Source organism: Malaclemys terrapin, chromosome 2 (genome assembly GCF_027887155.1).
Source record: "Malaclemys terrapin pileata isolate rMalTer1 chromosome 2, rMalTer1.hap1, whole genome shotgun sequence".
Classification (NCBI taxonomy): Eukaryota; Metazoa; Chordata; order Testudines; family Emydidae; genus Malaclemys; species Malaclemys terrapin.
In genome coordinates, this window is record NC_071506.1 from 127,457,290 (window position 1) to 127,479,022 (window position 21,733).

A 21,733-nucleotide genomic window follows, 5' to 3' on the forward strand; every position below is an offset into this window, starting at 1 on the left:
CGGGCTCAGTCCCAAGCTGAATGTCTACACGGCGATGTTTAGCCCCACAAGTCTGAGTCAGCTGACCTGGGCCAGCTGCGCCGTGCCACAGGTCTTTTATCCCTGTGTAGACATACCCCATGTATCAGATGGGCAATGGTTTTCTTCTAGTGAATCACCCCAGCATTCGCTTATTCCCAATATTGAATGTCTTTTGTGTTCATAGAAATGGGGCATAGGATGCTCTACTTAAGATGGACCTTTCAACTGGGGTGATCCCAGCCAGATCCTGGCACAGGCACAAATGCAGATATTAAACAAAAAGCTATTTTGGTCTTAAGCTTGCGCACTCCTCTCGTCCCTAGTAAAACGCGTGTGGCACGACAGCATTTAACACTATATTATCCCTGCTCTCGTCGTGTCCCTGACACTCTTCAAGAAGCTCAGGATGCCTGAGCCACCGGTGCCCCTCTCTTGTAACGACGAAGGCGGGTTAATCTGAAGGCTGCCCACCCAGTGGCTTTCCTTTCCTTTCTTGGCTTTGGCATTAGCGGCTGCTGTGATGATGAACTTGGTGACAATAGCAATGTGGTAGGTTCTCAAGTCTGCCAGGACGGACACACATTGGTTGTAAGCTATGCGCAGCTTTTCATTTCCAGAGGACAGTATATGTTGCTTCAGTGAAGGGGCAGACTGGATTTCTTCTATGAAGGCCCTGTGGTGGGGTGGCATGTAATCCCTCATCCGGTGGAGAAATGCAGCTGCAAAAGAGCAACAAAGGAAGAGGTGAATCACTTAGCCAAAGATGGGAAGGGGAAGCTATTAATTGTTAAAACTAATCTTGACAATGCCCGGGGAATACTTTAATATTGGAATCTGCATAACCTCTAGCCCACTGTGATTAGTTCTAGAGTGCTGCTGACAGGTGCTCTCCTGATTTTCCCCAAAATACCCTGCCAAGCACTCACTGACATGTCAGAGCACAGAATGCTAGCTGTGTAGAACTGACATGGATCAATAAGGGATTAGATTGAAACCCACCCAGCACTTTTGCATTTGTGACCTAAGTCAGATTTGCCTGCAGATCCCACGCATAGAAAACAAGCCCATATTCCCAACTGCACCCAGAACTCCAATCCATTGCTTCCCAGTAGCCACAGATCTTGGTAGGGAAGGTAGTGCCTGAGTCTCTGTCCCTTGATGGTAGCAGTGATGGTGACTTGCTCTATATCCTAAGAGGGCAATTGGAGACAACTTTTCCAGGCCTGGAGGCTATTAATCAGTGGCACCTTACTGAATCCATCATATCGATCCTGTTGCAACTCTACTCAAATTCAAAGTACACAAGAGACACTTAATGTAATATGGTCTCTCTTCACAAATGCATGCGGCTAAATATCCCCAATGAGTAATATTTGCTCTGATACCAAGAAAAAAATATCCCTAATAAACCAAGTGCATGCAATAAATCTGGAGAGATACTGTAGTTCATTTAGCCTTGCTTAAGACTAAAACACTATCACTTTCCATTCTTTATGTTCTTTCATGGTATATCTGTGTAACTGGGGAAAAATAATCAAGAGAATTAAAAATTGCAGTACCTTTTAAAAAACAATGATCAGTATAAATTGCGGTTTTCAGCATGAGCCTATTTGTAAGAGGCCCTATTTATAGTTCAGATATAAGCCAATGAAAAATCACTTTGAGCATATTCAGCTCAAATCTGCTCAGGTTTTAGAAAAGTCTCTAGTAAAACTCTGCTCTTTAATAATTAATGCTTCACTCCAGTAGCAGGCTTCATAGTGCTTTGCAAGGTTGGAAAGCCTCAGCATCTCCATTCTACACGTGGGGAAACTGAGGCCAGGGGCACACTGTGATTTGGTAACACAGCTAGAAAACGAATCCAAGAGTTTCAGGTCCTGTGGGTGAAATTCAGCCCGAGGCCGATGCACCACTGCTCTCCTCGAAGGAGGGCTTAAACCCGACTTGTGGTGGCACTCTGCAAGGGGTGGCTTATACCGAAGGTGCATTTCCTAGCCTGCCTTCAGAGGTTGAGGATCTACTGCTGGGACAGTGTTCGTGTCTCACTGAAACGGGTGCAGCAGAAACCTCCAGCACGTGTAAATTACTTTTCCATCTTTGCTGCTGCTCCTCATTCCTCATGCATCCTGTTTATCTCCATGAGGCAGGGACATGAAGTCATGCATCAAGCCCTTTATTAACAACATGTACAGGCAGCTTTGCTTCCCCTCCCCCTTTATCTCCTTTCACTAGAATAGGAATAAATGGAATGTGAAAAGAACCCCCCCCCCCCCCACTGCAGTGCACCACTAAGGTTACATATTTAACCCCAAATACAATGGCCACTCCTCGCCCACATGTCCTCGTTTCAGTTCCTAGTTAGGCTAATTATAAACAGGGCCGCCAAGAGCGGGTTCGGGCCCCAGTGGGGGGGGGGGAAATTTCGGGCCCCCCAGCAAGGGCGGACCGGCTAAACAGGGCCGACGAGGTGGGGGGGGGAGAAGCTAGGCCCTGGGCCCCCTTCCGGACCGCTGGGCCCCAGTAATTTGTACTGGCTCCTCCCCCCCCCCCGGTCGGCCCTGTAAAGTGTGTACATGGGGGTAAGTTGATGTTACTGGCCGCCTCTGAAGTCTTGCGCTTCCTGCCAGTGCAGTGTCCATATATAACCTAGACAGACCTGTTTTGGTTTGAATTATTCTATTAATTAGGGCATGCCTTTGGGATTTGGTAATGGGTCTGCCAGAACCTGGGTTTAATAGACATCCTTCCACAATGTATTGAAGGGAACTTCTTCCCAGCTGACACAGAAGCAGGTAGATTTTGAGACAGTCTGATTTACACAAAGCTTTATCCATTCATAAATATACCTGATACAGAGCCACAGTCATTCGTTTAAACAAATAAGCAAAGTGTTGTTTGACTTACTGCTTTCCTTGCTATGACGAATTGTTAATAACTCATCAAAGGCATGAAGTACTGTGCTCTGTGCTGCGCTCCCTCCAGAATATGACATAGGCTCATCAGAAACTCCTTCATATATCAGCCCTCCTGGCATTGCTGGGTTATCTTTCCATCTTAACAAGAATGCAAGGCAGTAAGAAATGGTGCTTCAGTGAGCTAAGAACCCTACACAGGCTAGATGGAATAAGACCCCTCGGTAGGACTCGTACATCATCTCGGGGCTAACCCTCATTTCAAGTCAAGTCCTCAAATGTTAATATATTACACTGGAAGAAACTGAACATAAGATGCATATGTAACAACAAGTTCCTTTCATGCCTCGTCCTCCGATACTTCCCTTCCCCATCCTGTCTTTGTCATCCCATGCCATGGCAGTGTAATGCAGACTGCAGCGAATCAGATTAGGGACCTGCCATTTTTCTGTAAAGTGATATGCTCGACTGTTGTGCTGTATGAATAATGAATACAACAAACCAACAGCACCAATACTGTTTTTTTTTTGTTTTTTTTTTTTTTTTTGTATTTAAAAATATAACCCATCTATCCCATCTCAAGAAAATTCACCAGGAGAAATAGGTGATGGTACTGGGGATGAGCCATCAAAGACCACTGCAATAATCCTTGTACACCACCCAGACCTGTGTCGTCATCTGCTGGGTTAAATGCTGCGGAAAATGTGCTCTGGGTAGAAGAGCGCTGTGTGTGTATCTAATGACGCTCATGCTGTGTGCTTGTTTGTAAACTATCATTTAGAACCTTCTATAGCCAGATGTTGAAGATGCTCATGAGATCAACAATGCCTATTTTAAGCCCTTTGTTAACAATCGCATCAAGCAGAATGACGACAGCTCGGATTTTCTCGGTTGCCTGAAATACTCAGAAGAAGCATAACACTTGCGCAGGGCCACAGTGTAGTGGGGGGAAGGGTCTCTATTGAAACAGGATTTACATAAAATGATATTTTGGCAGTGACCAGTATGGTGGTAAAGCATTTTATCAAGATAAAATCCCAGGAGCCAAGAGTTTAATTCCATTCTGTATAGTTCTTTAGGAATTAAAAGGGGTATGGCTTTTTAAAGTGTGTGTGTGTATTCCTCAGCAACAGAACACATAATTGCAAGGAGCAAGCTCTCAAGGTAATATGCAGGGATTGGGCACTCAATTCTCATTAACCTCCAGGGCGGTTACTCTCAAATGACTGTGTAGTGGTCTTAAAATGTAACCTTAATTGTCTCAGACATCAAGAGCATGCTGGTTCATTGTAGTAGCCCCTGGACTGCTGCATAATGGTGATCAATCCATGGTTTTGAAACCAACCTCTCTGCCTGGTAATCTCTCTCAAATTCTCCTTTTAATTTATAGTGCAGAGCTTACAGGTTTGCTATGAGCTAAAATTTTCTAAACAACTCTTCCTCAGCATTGAATATTGAAAAGTCATGCCTGTTAGACTAGACGGCAAGGGGGGATTATTAAAAGAGCCAAAGGATAGTTAAGCTCCTATCTAACCCGCCCCGTCACTGACTTTCAATGGGGAGCTGGAAACCTAGCTGCACTTTGTGTCTGGAATCTCCTCCTACATTCCTTGCACCAGGGGCCTGTCTTGTTTTCCTATAAAGCACCAGGCTTGACTATGCGATAGTGTGAACCATGGTAGTGGAAAGCATACATGCTCTGTCACCTGAAAACGAATTTCATAGAATATCAGGGTTAGAAGGGACCTCAGGAGGTCATTTAGTCCAACCCCCTGCTCAAAGCAGGACCAATTGTAGTGGTATCACCCCAAACCCCATCACTGTTGCTGGACACTTGTGGTGTTTGGTTTTGCTAAAAGGAAAATAGCAAAATAACATTGCTGTATTATTCTCAGATCTTCTGGGTTAGGAGAGCATTTGAGGCAGATATTTACTAAGTCCTAAAATTTTTTTTTTGTTTTTTGTTTTGGGGTTTTTTTCCTTGTCACCTTTCCTTAGCATAATGATTCCTCTGGATACAGAGTAGGGACAACTTCCATTTCCTGTAATGGAGTGCAGGGTTTTACCTTTATGTGATGTAATTCCCCTACCCTCACAAAAAAACACTAGTCTTGAGCAAACCAATAAAGTGGCTAGTCGTGGTTTTTTCCTGACCTGATGTGCTTTTTCCACCACTGATTCAAACCCTGCAATGTTTGCTTTATGCATCCATTTTTACAAATGGCTGAAAGCTCTGAATGGAAAGGGGCGGGGGCAGGAAGCAGGATTTTGGAAATAACTCTGCCGTGCCGTGAAAATATCTCCTGGCTTCTGAAGAATGTATGTATTTAGCTGTTTATGCTACTGAAAGGTTGCAATTTTGGAGGTTTCAGTTAGGTGTCTGGGGCTGACCCTCCCCCTTACTTTAACTTCCAGGAACAGCTGTTGTACAAATCTAAGAGGGAAAATAGTTTTATCATCAAACCTTCAGTTATTTTTAGCTCTCCCAGAAATACATGTATAGTAACCTCCAGTCCTGTGCAGTTTATAACAGAACAGAGTTTAAAAGGCCTGTATTTTCAGGCTGCCAACCTTCAAGACAAGGTCAGTTTAGATGGAAAACTGAAGAAAATTTAAGATGCAGCAGGCCTTGACACGCAGGAACACTGAAACCTGTTACAAAATGAAAATTAGCAACCCAAAAATAACACTGGTATTAGAGTAACTTTGGGAGTTCTGAGCTCTCCAAGTGAGGATCTGGCATGACAAAGGCGTTTTGAATGAAACTTCAATTATTTCTGAGATCTATCTCTTTGCTTTACACAGACGAGTGGTGGTGGGTTTTTTTTGGTTTGGTTTGTTTGTTTTTTCTGTTAATGAGCAGCATCCTGTTTAAAACAGTGGCAAGGTAATTTGTTAATGTGATTCCATGAAGAACCGCGTTTAGCAGAAGAGACCTACTGACCTTCCAGCAATGTCTATAGAGACTATATAGCACAAGGTCAGGAAGAGAGAGCTGAAAGTACTTAGACTGTAATCTCTTTGGGGCAGGGACTGTTGTTTTGTTCAGTGGGACAATGGGGTCCTGTTCCGTGACTAGGGCTCTGAGGCATTACAAATAATTAACAATGTGTCCAACAAAAAACCACCCATCTCCCAGGGTTGCTAGCTGGGTCAAGAACTTTTCATGATCCATTTCCGTATGATTGATACTAACAATTTTCATGGTGCAGAGAACACCAGGGGTCAGGGGGAGAGTTGGTCTTTTGAAAGGCAGGGACAGATCATGGGGAAAGGCAGAAGAGAAACTCTGACCAGCCATTGTGCTGTGCTCTCTTGCTGATCCAGGTTCCTGTGACCACTGTCTCCATATATGAGAAGTTTGGGATTGGGGCACGGTGGAACACACCTGAGTCCCTGTGATATCTTCGGCCCATGCGTTGGGCTGGATAAAGCAACGTGGATAAAGCAAACCAAACATTCCCTTTCCAAAAGAGAGGGCTCTTCTCCTCGTGCCTAGGCACAAGGGTGTCACTCACTATAACCCGAGTTATCCCTGCCACGCGAGAGAGACTGTGGCACCCAATGTACCTACATTAGGGCTGCCTTCCTCCAACAGCCTCTTTTCTACCCTTGGGAATTGCTGATATGATCGTTCCAGAGGGAAATGGGCACCTCGTACTTACCCAGACAGAAAGATCCGGATCACGGCATAAAATATTGCTGGATCCACATAATCTAGGAAAGAAATCAAATTGTGATGTTACTCCAAGCCAATGGCAGTTAGTTACATCTGCATCAGCCTTCCCACATCTCCCATCACTTCCTTCTCAGTCTGAGTGAGAAATGCCCTGAATCTTTAGAAAAACAACTTGCAGAGGAGGCTGGAATGCTGTGTGCTGCCACCATCCCCCTCCAAAATGTGACCTGGCCCCTTTAATGCTCCCGTAAGCTTCATTCATGGCACTGAACGTTCACTTGAAATAATGGAACTCCAGGTACTGCGAGCTGTTGCACCACGTGATTGGCTGATGAAGCAGAATTAAGCTGTCTCTGGCCAAGAGCTCAGTAGCTTGGGCTGTTGCTCATATTGCTGTATGGATTCTTCCTTGACGCTGTGATGCTGGCTCTGCCGTACTCCTGAGACTTCAGTACCATCCCGCTGCCTTGGCCCCTGCTGGCTGAGAGCTGTAAATGCTCTCAAGGGCACGTTTCCCCCATATCCTAGAATATCAGGATTGGAAGGGAGCTCAGACCATTTAGTCCAAACCCCTGCTCAAAGCAGTACCAATCCCCAACTAAATCATCCCAGCCAGGACTTTGTCAAGCCTGACCTTAAAAACCTCTAAGGAAGGAGATTCCACCACCTCCCTAGTTAACCCATTCTAGTGCTTCACCACCCTCTTAGTGGAAAGTTTTTTTCCTAATATCCAGCCTAAACCTCCCCCACTGCAACTTGAGATCATTACTCCTTGTTCTGTCATCTGGTACCACTGAAAACAGTCTAGATCCATCTTCTTTAGAACCCCCCCCCTTGGGGTAATTTGACAGCAGCTATAAAATCCCCCGTCATCCTTCTCTTCTGCAGACTAAACAATCCCAGTTCCCTCAGCCTCTCCTCATAAGTCATGTGCTCCAGCCCCCTAATCATTTTTGTTGCCCTCTGCTGGACTCTTTCCAATTTTTCCACATCCTTCGTCTAGTATGGGGCCCAAAACTGGACACAGAACTCCAGATGAGGCCTCACCAATGTCAAATAGAGGGGAATGATCACATCCCTCCATCTGCTGGCAATGCCCCTATTTATACAGCCCAAAATGTTGTTAGCCTTCTTGGCGACAAGGGCACACTGTCGACTCGTATCCAGCTTCTTGTCCACTATAATCCCTAGGTCCTTTTCTGCAGAACTGCTGCCAGCCACTCAGTCCCTAGTCTATAGCAGTGCATGGGATTTTTCCGTCCTAAGTGCAGGAGTCTGCACTTGTCCTTGTTGAACCTCATCCGATTTCTTTTGGCCCAATCCTCCAATTTGTCTAGGTCCCTCTGTATCCTATCCCTACCCTCCAGCGTATGTACCACGCCACCCAGTTTAGTGTCCTCTGCAAACTTGTTGAGGGGCAATCCATGCCATCCTCCAGATCATTAATGAAGATATTGAACAAAACCAACCCCAGGACCGACCCTTGAGGCACTCCACTTGATACAGGCTGCCAACTAGACATGGAACCATTGATCACTACCTGTTGAGCCTGACGATCTAGCCAGCTTTCTATCCACCTTATAGTCCATTTAGCCAGCCCATACTTCTTTAACTTGCTGGCAAGAATACTGTGGGACCCATTTAGTTCTGTCTGTTACCGTGGGTGTCTGAGCACGTTTCAAATGTGTTCCGTGCAGCAAACGTGCTCTCCCGACCTAAGCACGTCAAGGTAACTTCACTTGAAATCAACGCATCGCAGTGTCTATGCCTGTCTGTGTTCCTTGTCAGTGCAGGATCACGCTGCTGCTGGCAAAGTCTGATTGCAGCCCGCTGGTGACAGCAGAGAATCACAGAGGGTTAAGAGGTCAGTGTGACTAACATTACCCCCCCGCTGTACTTGAATCTCCATAATGGAGAGGCGGGGGCATGAACATCTGGTAAAGCCAGGAGCTGTTGTATAAAAATAACTGGTCATTTATAAGGATGTGTAATAAGAGGTGCAGCCCGAACTCCTCTCACACTTAGACCAGGGGGACTCTCATAAAGAGGGCCACGTTGTCCACCGTAGGGACAATCCTGGTTTGGGCCCTACCTAGCTGCTGTATCGCAGACAATTAACTGTAGCTGTGTGTGCTCCATGGAGCCCCTTTCTGTAAAATAGTCATCTGCTTCACAGAGCTTAGTAAAACCTGTGTAGGAAAGTGATTTGAGGTCCCTGGGTAGACAGTGCCATGTTAGCATTAAGCATTCACTCCTCTGGAATTCACCTATTTCCATGCCAGGGGACAGACACCAGCCTAGCCCTTCACTCCAGCTAAGCAAGGCTGGTCTGAGCTGCTCTGGAATCAGAGGGGAGTTGAAGAGCAGTGAGAGACTTTTCAGTGTTGCTGCTCTGATTGTCTCACAAAACTCACTTGATTTTATTCAGGACTCTTGCTGAGCCATACATGCGCACACACATCCCTGCAGTGTCCTGGGAATATCTGTCTTATATTTGATTTTCTCCAAGCCATGATACCTGCAGCCCTGTCCCTGCCTAGAGTCTTTAAGGTGCCACCGGACTCGGAGTATAAAGACTAACAGATTTATTTGGGCATAAATTCTCGTGGGTTAAAAACCCACTTCTTCAGATGCATGGAGTGAAGATTACAGATGCAGGCACTGTTATACTGACACATGGAGAGAAGGGAGTTATCTCACAAGTGGAGAACCAGTGTTGACAGGGCCAATACAATAGTCCACTCCCAATAATTGATGAGGAGGTGTCAATACCAAGAGAGGGGAAAGTTGCTTCTGTAATGAGCCAGCCACTCCCAGTCCCTATTCAAGCCCAAATTAATGGTGTTAAATTTGCAAATGAATTTTAGTTCTGCAGTTTCTCTTTGAAGTCTGTTTTTGAAGTGGTGTGGGGTTTTTTTGTTTTGTTTTTTTTGGGGTTTTTTTTTTTTTTTTTTCTTCAAGTATGGCTACTTGTAAATCAGTTATAGAATGTCCAGGGAGATTGAAGTGTTCTCCTACTGGCTTTTGTATGTTACTAGTCCTGATATCCGATTTGTGTCCATTTATCCTTTTTGCGTAGAGACTGTCTGGTTTGGCCAATGTACATGGCAGAGGGGCATTGCTGGCACATGATGCCATATATTGCATTGGTAGATGTGCAGGTGAATGACCCTGTGATGGTGTGGCTGATGTGGTTGGGTCCTCTGATGGTGTCGCTAGAGTAGACATGGGGATAGAGTAGGCAACGAGGCTTGTTACAGGGTTTGGTTCCTGGGTTGGTGTTTCTGTGGAGTGGTGTGTAGTTGCTGGTGAGTAACAAATTTAACACCATTAATTTGGGCTTGAAGAAGGACTGGGAGTGGCTGGCTCATTACAGAAGCAACTTTTCCTTTCCTGGAATTGACACCACCTCCTCAATTATCGGGAGTGGACTACATCGACCCTGACTGTATTGGCCCTGTCAACACTGGTTCTCCACGTGTGCGGTAACTCCCTTCTCTTCATGTGTCAGTATAACAATGCCTGCATCTGTAATTTTCACTCCATGCATCTGAAGAAGTGGGGTTTTAACCCACAAAAGCTTATGCCCAAATAAATCTGTTAGTCTTTAAGGTGCCACCGGAGGACTCCTTGTTGTGTTTGTGGATACAGACTAACACGGCTACCCCCTGATACTATACTCTGAGTGCAAATGTATTTCTGCTCCTATATCCCAATGAATTCATGCTTGTGCAGTGATCTAAAGACCTCTAAGTGTGAAGAAGTATTATTACCGTGCATCCGTTTCAAAGCATCAGTCATCTCTTTAATGGCCTTTGCCATCTCTTGCAGGGCCTTATGCAGGGCCTCTTTGTCAGGCTGCAGGATGGCATTACCTGCCTGAACAACGGCCTGTAAGAGAACAGTGGAAGAGCTGTGATATACTGGAGAAATGTGGGTTTATGTGCCCTTGGTGTGCCTCTGGGCACACTGCCCCTTCTCTTCCATTGGGACCGGCTCTCCTTATCTTATTGGCTCATTCTGAGTTCACCTGGCAGGGCTTTCTCACCTTGCCATGGTAAGAGAAACCTAAGCAAATTGCCATCGTGCAGATGGTTCTGAATTCCAACCCCTGAAACCATGCAGATGCTGGGACGAGATCTCCCAAACCAAACCACAGGAGAGATGGGGGTTGTGTGCCCATCAGTGCGCCCAATACAGGATTGCACAAGTGACTTCCTGAGTAGTGGCAGACACTGGTCTCCATGGATGTGTTTGTGACAGTCTCTGTTAATCGACAGCACAGGGGAGCATGGGCAGTAGCAGTGCAAGCATCCGTATATGTACGTTCTACACAAACACAGAGAGAACCTTCCCCCTGGGAAACACCTGCTAGGCCATGTAGTTCTCTGCCAAGACTGCTAACAAAGAAGCCTGTGTCTTCTGAGAACAGCCGCCCCTCCTCTTCCAGGGGAGCGGCCATTTGTCAGGCTGGGGTACTACAGATCTGGGCCAGGCTGGAACACGTGACCCTTCATCTTTATCTTCTGTTTAATTCCTAATAAATCTGACTCAGATTGGATTGTGTTGACTGCAGGGCAGACCACCCTTTTTTTTTTTTTTTGGGGGGGGGGGGGGAAAGACTCTCTTGACAACAGGCCATCCTGCTAATACCCGTGACCTCCTGTCCACTTTGCCTATGTCTGCAGATCTGAGTGAATTGCATCCAGAGTCGTAAAGCATTAAGAGAGAAATGTTTGTCCACCCAGGAGGGCGCTGTATGAGTTGTACTGTACCTTAACCCCAGGCGCTGCTGCCTTCTCAACAAGGAGAGTAACTAGAATGAATCCTCTCAAACTCTCTCCGCCAGGCAGTGAAAAGATAGTGTCCAGATTCCTTTAAGGAGGATAATTTTGAAATCACATAACATGTGGAGATAGAAACACACACATTCTAGGAATGAGACTAACTGGCCCTTCATGCTCCTTCATTGCTCTGAAGTGCAGCCAGGTTCTAGCCAGACCCTGCAACACAAGTGTTGTTTGCCCTAGCTTTGGGCAGGCTCGAGTACGCTACAAATATTGCTGCTGGTTAAGTAACAGTGTGGGGATATAAAATACCTTCCTCCTCTTTATCCCCTTCCCCAGCCACCACATCCGGATTTGGGAGAGGATGCCACACACTGAGAACCCACCTAACATGCCCAAGTCTTTGGGTATTCAGAGTGGAAGATGTCTGCATTGCAGATGGCAGCACCTGCCTCCTGTGCAAATTGCAAGTGGCTCATACATCCCACTGCCGGCCCCTCAGATCGAAGTGGGGCAATGCATGCTGGGGCATGTAGGGTCTGATTTTTTTCAAAGGAGCTCAGCACCCTCCATGCACCCAATGTGCCGAATCCATTGTCTCCACCATCTATACCTATGTGGGGTCACATAGAGGCCACCCAGCTGCTGCTATGTGGCACTGGAATTCCTCTGCCCAAGAGTGAGCTGTTACGTTGTGCTCATGTAGCAGGAGACAGATGTAAACTAAAAAGAGCCCTGAGGTGATGGAGCAAATAATTGAATTGAAACAAAGCTAATACAGTTAAATAAATAAGCATATTAGATACTTACTCAATTTCCAAAGGCCTGCAGGAGTTTCGGGTGTTGACAGCAAATGTGCAAGAAAAGGAAACAGGAATAACAAATCACTATATAGAAATGGAATCTATTACCAAAGACGGGGGGGTGTGTGTGTGTGTGTGTGTGTACGCTTCAGAATGAGATTTTTGTCCTAACGCTGAGAACAGTAATGTGGCGTTGACTCCTGTTTTCCTGTATGCGCACACCACAACCCCCCTCACTGAAAAGATCTTTGTAGGGAATATTTATCCTTCATGCTAGCCGGGCTCAGAACGGAGTAGGACAGGGAGTATTTTAAAGGATTATCAAAATGTCAGAGCTAAAATCTAAATGGACAAAAATGGTCTTAAACCTTCCTGCTAGATTGACCAATGGTTGCATTTGTGCTGATTTGATACCTAACAGAACCACTTTAACAACTCGATTTCACTCTGTCCAGATGTAGATTTCATTGTTCTTGCATTTACCCATTCAGATTCTTTTTCTTCCAGTTCGCTAGCACAAAATCTGCGTGAACCAGGATAGGAGGCAGTCCCAGCATCTGAGAGATCTCCCAGTAGGGAACAGCAAGGTTTCGTGGCAGAAGCTGGAAGACACAAACTTGTGCTTATTCACTTTCTTCTGAAAATGATCCAGTTGGAATGTTAAATGTAGCAGGCTCCTCGTCTGCAGGGCACCGGGGGCACCCTGGTCTCAGACACCAAGAGTACATCTACCCTGCAAGAAAAGGAGTGTTCTTAACTCGGGTTGAAGTAGCAAGGAAGACCCAGCAATCTGGGTTAAAGTTAAAGCCTACAGGGAAGCTGGGGTTTGAACTCAAGCTGCCAACCTGAGTGAAAAGCCGAGTTCTCATGTCTTTGCTGCCATTTTAACCCAAGGTAAGACAGTTCCTTTTTCTGCAGTGTAGAAGACAAACCCTCAAGCTGCAATTTGCTATAGATGCTGACTGATGTCAGGTAAGTTCAGAGCTTTGTGGCTGGCAATAGCACAAGCAGTTCCCAGCTCGGCATGGACTCTCCAGCTCTCTGCAGGTACAAACATTTTACCTGAAGGGGGCCATTCTGCTGCCTATTCTGGTGGCATTAATCTGAAAAGAGCAAAATCTTCATGGCTTCAAAAAGCAAATAACCCGTTTGGTGCTGCTTTTACCTTGACGGTCCCCTCCTCTCCTTCTTGCCAGACGAACCCCATCGTGATGAAGCTGAGTGCAAGGTGGGCCAAGTGTAGCTCTCGGTGCCCTTTGAGATGCTGACTGCTCAGCTGGGGCATCTGCCAACGAGAAACATGTGAATAAGGCATTTTAGAGTGTTAAAAATTAACACCACCAAAGATCTCAATGCACTTGGCCAACTCCCAGTGCCGTGGGGAGATATACTCCTCCCATAAACTGAGGCCCCAAAGCAAAGTAATTTGCTCTGCATCACAAAACAAGTCAAAGTCTGAGCTCAGAACAGGACCCAGGCAACCTGATGCCCATCCCTGTGCTGTCACATCTGTGAAATATCCTTGCCATCTTCCACACAAAGGGTTGCTCTGCTCTGCTCAGTCTTCTCTTTCTGCCTTATAATACAGCTTATTACACTGATGGAACTTCTCAGTTGTAGCACTACTATATGGTAAGCCCCTGGTCCTTTTTAGAGCAATGGCTCTCATCCTTTCCAGACTACTGTACCCCTTTGAGGAGGCTCTCTTGCGTACCCCAAGTTTCACCTCACTTAAAAACTACTTGCTTACAAAATCAGACCTAAAAATACAAAAATGTCACAGCACACTATTACTGAAATTGCTTATTTTTCTCATTTTTTACCATATAGTTATAAAATCAACCAACTGGAATATAAATATTGTACTTACATTTCAGTGTATAATATAGAGCAGTATGAAGTCATCGTCTGAATTTTTTAATTTGTACTGACTTCACCAGTGCTTTTTTATGTAGCCCTGTTGTTAAACTAGGCAAATAGCTAGGTAAATTGATGTACCCCCTGGGAGACCTCTGAGTACCCCTGGTTGAGAACCATAGTTTTAGAGCAGCTTTGAAGAAAGGTGTTCTTCCCTCTCAGATCTGGTCTTTTTTTTTTTTTTTAAAAGAGCTAATTTGAGATTAAAGGTGCTGTAGCAAAGCTCTAGATGGAGGAATCTGGAATAGTTCCATGTTATGATTAACTCCAAAACCTATTTGCTTTCTAGCTGAAATGATGATGAGTCCTGGCCCGTCTTTGTGCTTTACCTCTAGTGACACCTGAAGGAATTCTCTCTGTATTTCACACTGTATAAGAGAAGCTGTGGGTGGTTGGTTTTTTTTTTTTTTTTTTTTTTTTTAACTTTTCTCCTCCTTTTGGTTTTTTAATCCCGATACATCGGGATCTATGTTTTCTTAAATGTTTGTTTTTTAGCTTTGTTTGAAAATGAGGCTCCAGTTCTGCAGGTGCGGAGGTGACTGGCACCAACATTAACTTGAGGTTAATCCCCAAGAATCTTGAATTCCAGCAGAGGATTAAATAGGCACCTTATACACTTCTGAACGAAGCTGATGGCTCTGGATCAGGTGAGGCAGGTTGTTGGCAATCTCCATCCAAGGCCCATAGAGAGCAGGGAGTTCGCTCTAGAACAGACAAAAGGCCTTAAATCCTCAAACAATTCTGTTAGGAAGTGGTGCAATAAAGTCATTGGCTGTATCTCCCCATTGACCCCTAATTTGATGAGCAAGTTCATGATTGGGGTAGTGATGGATGCTATGGGGCAGGAACAAGGGGCATCCACAGAGTTCAGGGTGGTATGACTGACGTAGCAGGCAGGACTGCAGGGTGGGATTGATGGGCATGACTGGTAGAACTGCATGTTCAGGGAATCCAAGAGTGGAGTAACAGGGAATTGAGGTGTGTCTGGATGCTTGCACAGTGCATCATCAGGCAATATCTGGCTAATTATTAGCCTGCGTCCTCTTTCTTCATGTTAAATGCTGTGGTGCTTAAAAAGAGCAGTGGTGTGTGTGTGTGTGTGTCCTATTTCTGGGGGGAAACCATAAAGCCGCCTTTCTTCAACTGGAAAATCCTGATCCTTTCAATGTATTTTGTATCCACTGATTTTTCATGAAGAACAATTCCCTTCGGGGCCACATGGCTTTTATATTTTATCTGGGATCAATGTAAACTAAGTGGCTATTTCCTGGTGTGGGATCTGAGCAGGACGAAGATTTAATGGAGTTTTTTCTGCTTTTAAAAATGCCATTGTAATGACCCAGTGATAACTGATGTGAAACAAATCGCTTGTTCTCTCACCTCTTTGCCTCCGGTGATCACAGGCAAGTTAAAGGAGAGGACAGGTTCGTTTCCTGACACTGCCCAACGTCACTCCCGTTACTTTCTGCCTTCCCCAGATTCTAAGGCATTTCCGTCTTCACTGCAGCGAGGACCCAGACAGCACGGTACTAGCTAGGGTGACCAGATGTCCTGATTTTATAGGGACAGTCCCGATTTTGGGGTCTTTTTCTTATATAGGCTCCTATTTACCCCCACCCCCGTCCCGATTTTTCACATTTGCTGTCTGGTCACCCTAGTACTAGCTGACTTGCAATCCGTTTAAATGAGCTTCTTTTCCCCCTTCATTCAAGGACGGTTGATGGTATTTAAAACACAGATGCAAAGTAGGGAGTGTATTGTGGAGGTGCCCAGCATGCAGGGAGGGGTGTTCCCCCATGGTGCCAGTGGGGGGGGGTATAGGGCTATTTTAGGATTCCCCCAATGTCAGTCCCTTCAATCTCCATTAAATTAGAATTGAGACTTTTTTTGTTGTGTGTTTAGCACAAATGGAATCATTTTCTTAGGTTTCTCACTCCTCTCCTGGGAGTGAGGCTTTATTCGGGAATAGCAAAGAGAATTGCATGAAAAACTGAGTAGCAATTTGGCTACACTACCGAGCTCAGGTTAGCCAGCGTCTGAAACTACTGCTCAGCTCAGCTGAGCTCCCTGAAAAATCCAACCCCTCTGGTGTGTCTGCCCAGCCATTATGGTGCACAAGACTTTCAGGATGTCTTATCTCTGGGGATGGGTGTGGAACTTTTACATTGTCTTCCCCTTTTGGCACATAAGAGATAATGAGCTGCTGCTGCTGAAAGTACTTTTGTGATGTTTCGGGGCCTGCAACGAGCAGATGGGGCAGGGGAGCTGGCTTGAACTGAATTGTTTATTTTCTGGTATTGCTGAGCACTTTCCAAACAGACACGAGCACAGTCCCTGCAGGGAGAATAGAACTCCTTCCCCGCAGAGATGCACACACCAAGGGTGCCACTTTTAGTGACTGTACATAATTATGATGATTCCATTACCATAGCAGCATATTGTAGCTTGGCTCTAGACCAGTCATTCTCTGCGATACAGACAAAGAACAGACCCAAGCAGGCAGCAATCCCTGCATTGGGAGCTGCTTGGCTGTGACACGTTCAACGCCTCCGCTAACACAGTATTGACAAACCCCAAGCATTCAAAAGCTGAGTCAGGCCCCAGGGGACTTACAAAGAACCCAATATTTTAAGAAATCTCATGGTTTTTATTTGGTTTCTGATTTTTTTTTTTTAGCTTTTATAGGAGTCACTTGTTCAGACTTACTCTGCAAAGCTTTTGTTGCTGTTTGTTTTAATGACAGATTCTTGTGTAGTAACATGTCTCTGAGAGCAGCATGTGAGGGAAATGGAGCCGCTCTGTAATCATTGGTGAACCATGTATATTGACCTAGTTACTGGGATATTACTGATGACTACATCGGCTTAGATTAATGAGGAGGACTGTAAGGAAACTGAATGGCTCAAGATAATCCACCCCTTGGTAAACACTTGAGGGTTCTTGAGAGATGATGGTTGAACTATTAACTTTTGAAGACTGTTCATCCTGGCTCCAGGCATCTTACAAAACGGGTTTTGATGAGCAGGGCCAAAGCCTGGAAACCAAAAGATCAAAAGGGCCGTGGCAGTTTAAAAAGGGAGTCTGAGGGGGGAATGGTTGTTTGTTTGTCTGGGTGGAACCAGACTGATACGTAGGACCCATTGATGTGCCTGAAGAAATGAGGTCTGCTTGGGGATAGTAAGCCTTTTGGTAAGATAGACAAGTAGAGACTCTCTTTAAAATCCCTTTTCTCTAAAGGCTTTGTTCTGGTTGCAAAATAGACAGACAGCCTTCTGAACAGTATTGTCTGGTCCCAGTAATCCCCACGAGGCTCAGACTCCCAAAGGGAAGAACTGCATGTGCCAAACCTAGTCCGACCTGCAGGCTAGGCATGGTTGATATGCAGGGTATATCGCTCAGGGCTTGGTCTAAAAGGGGGAGAATTATGGAACTCCGCCCCAAGAAAGAGAGAGGCCTGAGGCTGATATCTGAAGGGGTGCAGTCCGAGACCAGGAACCAGGGAGAGGTGTAGCTAGCCATGTAATCGCACCACTGGGACTTTAATAACAACCCTGAATAGCGTGAGAATTGTGATTTTTATCACAAGTTGGATACAACTATGCACCAACATTTATAACCATTTCACAGTCTGGTAATCGCCTTAAATAGCACCACTGTGACTACCCAGGACTCTTTGGTTCCAGTACTCGGTTCATCTGAGAGACTCCAAAGGGGAGTGGGTGTTCATAGAAACATAGGGTTGGAAGGGACCTCTAAGTCCAGGCCACTGCGCTGAGGCAGGACCAAGTAAAGCTAGACCATCTCTGATAGGTATTTTGTCCAAACTGTTCTTAAACTCTAGAATAGGGAGGTTGTACAATCCCCATCATTGGAGCTTAACTATCCTTGTAGGTTAGATATTCGGAATAACCTTGTAACTACATCTCCCTTGCTGCAGTTTGAGCCCATTAGTTCTCCACCTTTCTTTGGTGGACATGGAGAACAGATGATCCCCATCCCCTTTATGACAGCCCTTCAAATATGTGAAGACTGTTGTCTCCCCTCAACCTTCTTTTCTCAAAAGCAAATATGGCCAGGGTGTGTGTGGTTTTGTTTTGTTTTGTTTGTCTGGTGTCTTGTTTTTTTAATCTTTCCTGGTAAGTCAGGTTTTCTAAACCTTTTATCATTTCTGTTGCTTTTCTCTCCAATTTGTCCATGTCTTTCCTAATGTGCTGTCTGTGTGTGTGCAGAGGGCAATCAATCCTGCTGTTCTGGCATTTCGCTATCTGCAGAACATGGTCTTTTTCCAGGGAAGGAACTGGAATGTCAGTTACCATCCTAGTGACTGTAAATACAATAACTTTAAGGGTCCGATCCTGCAAGGTTCTGAGCAGGCGAAGCCAGTGGGGTTGTCAGCAATTAGTATTAGAATTTTGTAGTATTGGGCCTTTTAAGTGCTGGCACTGTGATTTAAACACAAGCTATTGGATATTAAACTACACTTGTTTAACTTCCCTGTCTGTATCATGTTTCTCAACGTTTTACTTGCATAATCTTGAATTGATTTCTCGGCATCCCTGCAAGCTTCTGCTCAAGGAGTACCATTTATAATTTGCTGTCCTTTTTTTAAAAAGGATTAAAGCTGAAAGTCTGTATTCTAAAGCCCACTCTCCCCTGTACTCAGACTGACTAAAAATCTGTAAATAGAAGATCAATTCTTTGGTGTCAAGTGCAGGTTTCATTTCCCCTCTCCTCACAGCTTGCTCCTGGCACTTTTATTGCTTTTTAAGAATTAGAATCTTGTCCTCTATTTAATTTGTTACAATTTTTTTTGCTTAAATATTTTATTTGTGTATAAATATTAGTAAATGATTCAATTATAAGCTATTGCTATAGAATAAGAAAAGTGCCCACCAACCCTTCTGTTGGAAAGTGTTGTATTTCCCTTAACATGAATGTCTCGTATAGAGAGAGTCCCTACCAGAGGATTTGGAAGAAGGAAGCCATAATCTTCAGAGAGATGAAATCTTCTTAAAGTAAAAAGCAATGGTTTCTCCTCATTTTCGTTGTTATTCTCCATCATTAGACATATGAACTCGGCCTCAGTCTGGGAGAGTAAAACCTACTGCATAAGAGAAGGTTCAGACTCTATCTGGATGCTGGCCCTGCCATAGGAAGCATCAAATAAGCACACTGATAATGTGCTGAGTAAGTGAAGCATTTTCCCTGGAATCCAGAGGTACTGAACCTTTGTCCTGGGCCTAGATTTCTCACTGTCCAGTGGCCAGTGGATCTGAGTAAACATGATTAAAGGTTGCTGATAAGGCCGGGTGTGGAGCAAACTCTAATCTAAGCAACATCCCCTTATGGAAAAGTCCTGTAGAAAGATTCTCAACCTCTGTTAAGAGGTGTGTGTTTTCTGGATACTCCTGTGGAATTTTGATAAAGAGCCAAAGACTGACTTGGGAACCTTATTAAAAATATCACTCTAAAACCCCACAGAATTTAACGGGGCGGGAGAATATCTACCAAGCCCTATTGGTTTAATTCCAAATAAATCCAATAGACATTATGGAAAAATCCTAAGTCCATTCGTAACCAAAAATAAGCCCATCAGAGAAGGTGCACGTCTCCGTTGCACAAGGGTGCTTGTCATTTCCTGTGCTGTAGCAAAAGATGGCCTGTAGTTGATGCTGGCAATGACTCGCAAGTCACCTCCTCTGACCCGCAGCCAATGCGGTCTCCAGACACTGCAGTTTCCAGTAGATAAAGAGATGCACCTTATATGTATGTTGCCGTCCTAGCAATGTGAGTACAGGGAGATGTAAACACGCTGTGTGGACTAGTAGAACAGTAGGAACATGTGTCAAGAATGCATGGGGACGATCTCTGCTGGCCGAGCATTAGCACTGTGATACAGGTAGCTGGTGTGAAGTCAGGAGAGAGGGAGACCTAGAATGGGAATGGGTAAAGTTTGACTCACTAGATGGTTTTAAGCAGGGCCTTTGCTTACTGCATCCTAGGCCATCAGAAAGCGGTTTAAGGATCTGGCCTTCAATAAAAAGGATCAAATCCTTGGCTTGAACCTCTGAATGGTGGTGCAGGGAGACCACGGTGCATTGTGATCTGCACAGGGCTGGCAAGATAAGCAGGTCAGGCTGGGTCAGTGGTTGCAGGGGAGACATCCTGTGGGACCCTGGACTTCGTTTGGAAATATTGGTGATCAAATAGGCAGGCACTTCCCTGCTCTGAGTCAGCTCTGCCTGCCCCCTTAGTTACCTCAGCTGAGGGTCCACCCCTTCATGCTCTGATGTAAGATCCCGAGGCATGTTCCCAAAGCAAACCGCAAGTTCCCTGTATGTAACTATGTTCTGCCTCCTCCCTAGCCATGCCCCTCCGTTCCAGCCGTGGATACAAGAGTCCTCTCCCCTCCTTTGAACGGCTGTCATGCAGGTCTGGGGTGCGCAGCAGCTGCGTGTGTGTGTGTGTGTGTGTGTGTGTTCGTTTTCCCAAGGAACTGCCTTGGAAAGGAGTGCAATAGTTGGCTGAACTAACTTCAGCCAGCCTCTCGCTCCTCTCTGATAGCTTAGACCCTACCCCCGCCTTGTAGGAAAGCCGCCCCTGTTGCCAATGCCAAGTGCCCTGTGGCCTCTGTTATGTTCACTTGTGTCAGTTACAGTCCCCACTGTAGTGCTGTTGTCCTGAAAATTTGACCCAGGTGGCTCCCGCAGTCTGCTCTGCAAAACCTGGCTCCGTAGCATGGCCTTTCCTGTGTCTCCTGGGTGCTCTTTCTGATAATGGCCTGGGGGAGGGGGTTTCAAATTATTTCCTCTCCTCCTCCCACACAGTCAACACAGCTGCTACTGCCCATACATGCAGATGCCAGCGGAATGGCCAGCAGCCCTGCCTTCAATTTCTTCCCCCACACCCCAGTGCGGCTGAGCTCCAGCACCCCTGTAAAGGATCTGGGAACCCTGCCTTCCCTCTGCTGCACAGCAAACATACGCTTGTGCTTACTGTGGCCAGAGCAGGACTTCCCCTGCCTGTAGCCGCAACCCCAGTGAACCAGCTTACCTCAGCCCTCCATGCTGAAGGTGAGGTCCCAGCGAGAGAAGCTGTGCACACTTCTCCATTGCACGTGGGTTCTTGGCGTAGCTTGCTTGTGGCTCTGCAACTGGGCACCTTAGATATTCAAATTTGTCCTATTACTGGTCTTGGCTCAAACTCCAAAGAGCAGGACTCTCTTCCTCTGGCTGTGCAGCACCTGTAGGGGTCATGAAGAAGTTTGGGACTAGATCCTTGGTGGGTGAAAATCGGCCAAGCTCCATGGACTTAGCTGGATTTACACAAGCTGAAGGTCTAGCCCAGGGATCAGCAATCTTTCAGAAGTGGTGTGCCGAGTCTTCATTTATTCCCTCTAATTTAAGGTTTCGCGTGCCAGTAATACAATTTAACGTTTTTATAAGGTCTCTTTCTATAAGTCTATAATATGTAACTAAGCTATTGTTGTATGTAAAGTAAATAAGGTTATTAAAATGTTTAAGAAGCTCATTTAAAATTCAATTAAAATGCAGAGCCCCCTGCTCCGGTAGCCAGGACCCGGGAAGTGTAAGTGCCACTGAAAATCAGCTCGCA

General features: G+C 45.5%; 1 protein-coding gene across 1 annotated transcript; it reads right to left on the minus strand.

Moving 5' to 3' along the window:
- Window positions 1-197: 197 nt before the first annotated feature.
- On the minus strand, window positions 198-19,309 carry LOC128831020 (indoleamine 2,3-dioxygenase 2-like). Its single transcript, XM_054017051.1, has 10 exons — window positions 19,080-19,309; window positions 14,728-14,823; window positions 13,368-13,487; window positions 12,686-12,804; window positions 12,210-12,224; window positions 11,388-11,487; window positions 10,386-10,503; window positions 6,599-6,650; window positions 2,926-3,074; window positions 198-740 (listed from the first exon to the last, which is right to left on the minus strand). The coding sequence occupies exons 1-10, from the start codon at window positions 19,179-19,181 to the stop codon at window positions 376-378; spliced, it is 1,236 nt and encodes a 411-aa protein (XP_053873026.1). The 5' UTR covers window positions 19,182-19,309; the 3' UTR covers window positions 198-375.
- Window positions 19,310-21,733: the final 2,424 nt, after the last annotated feature.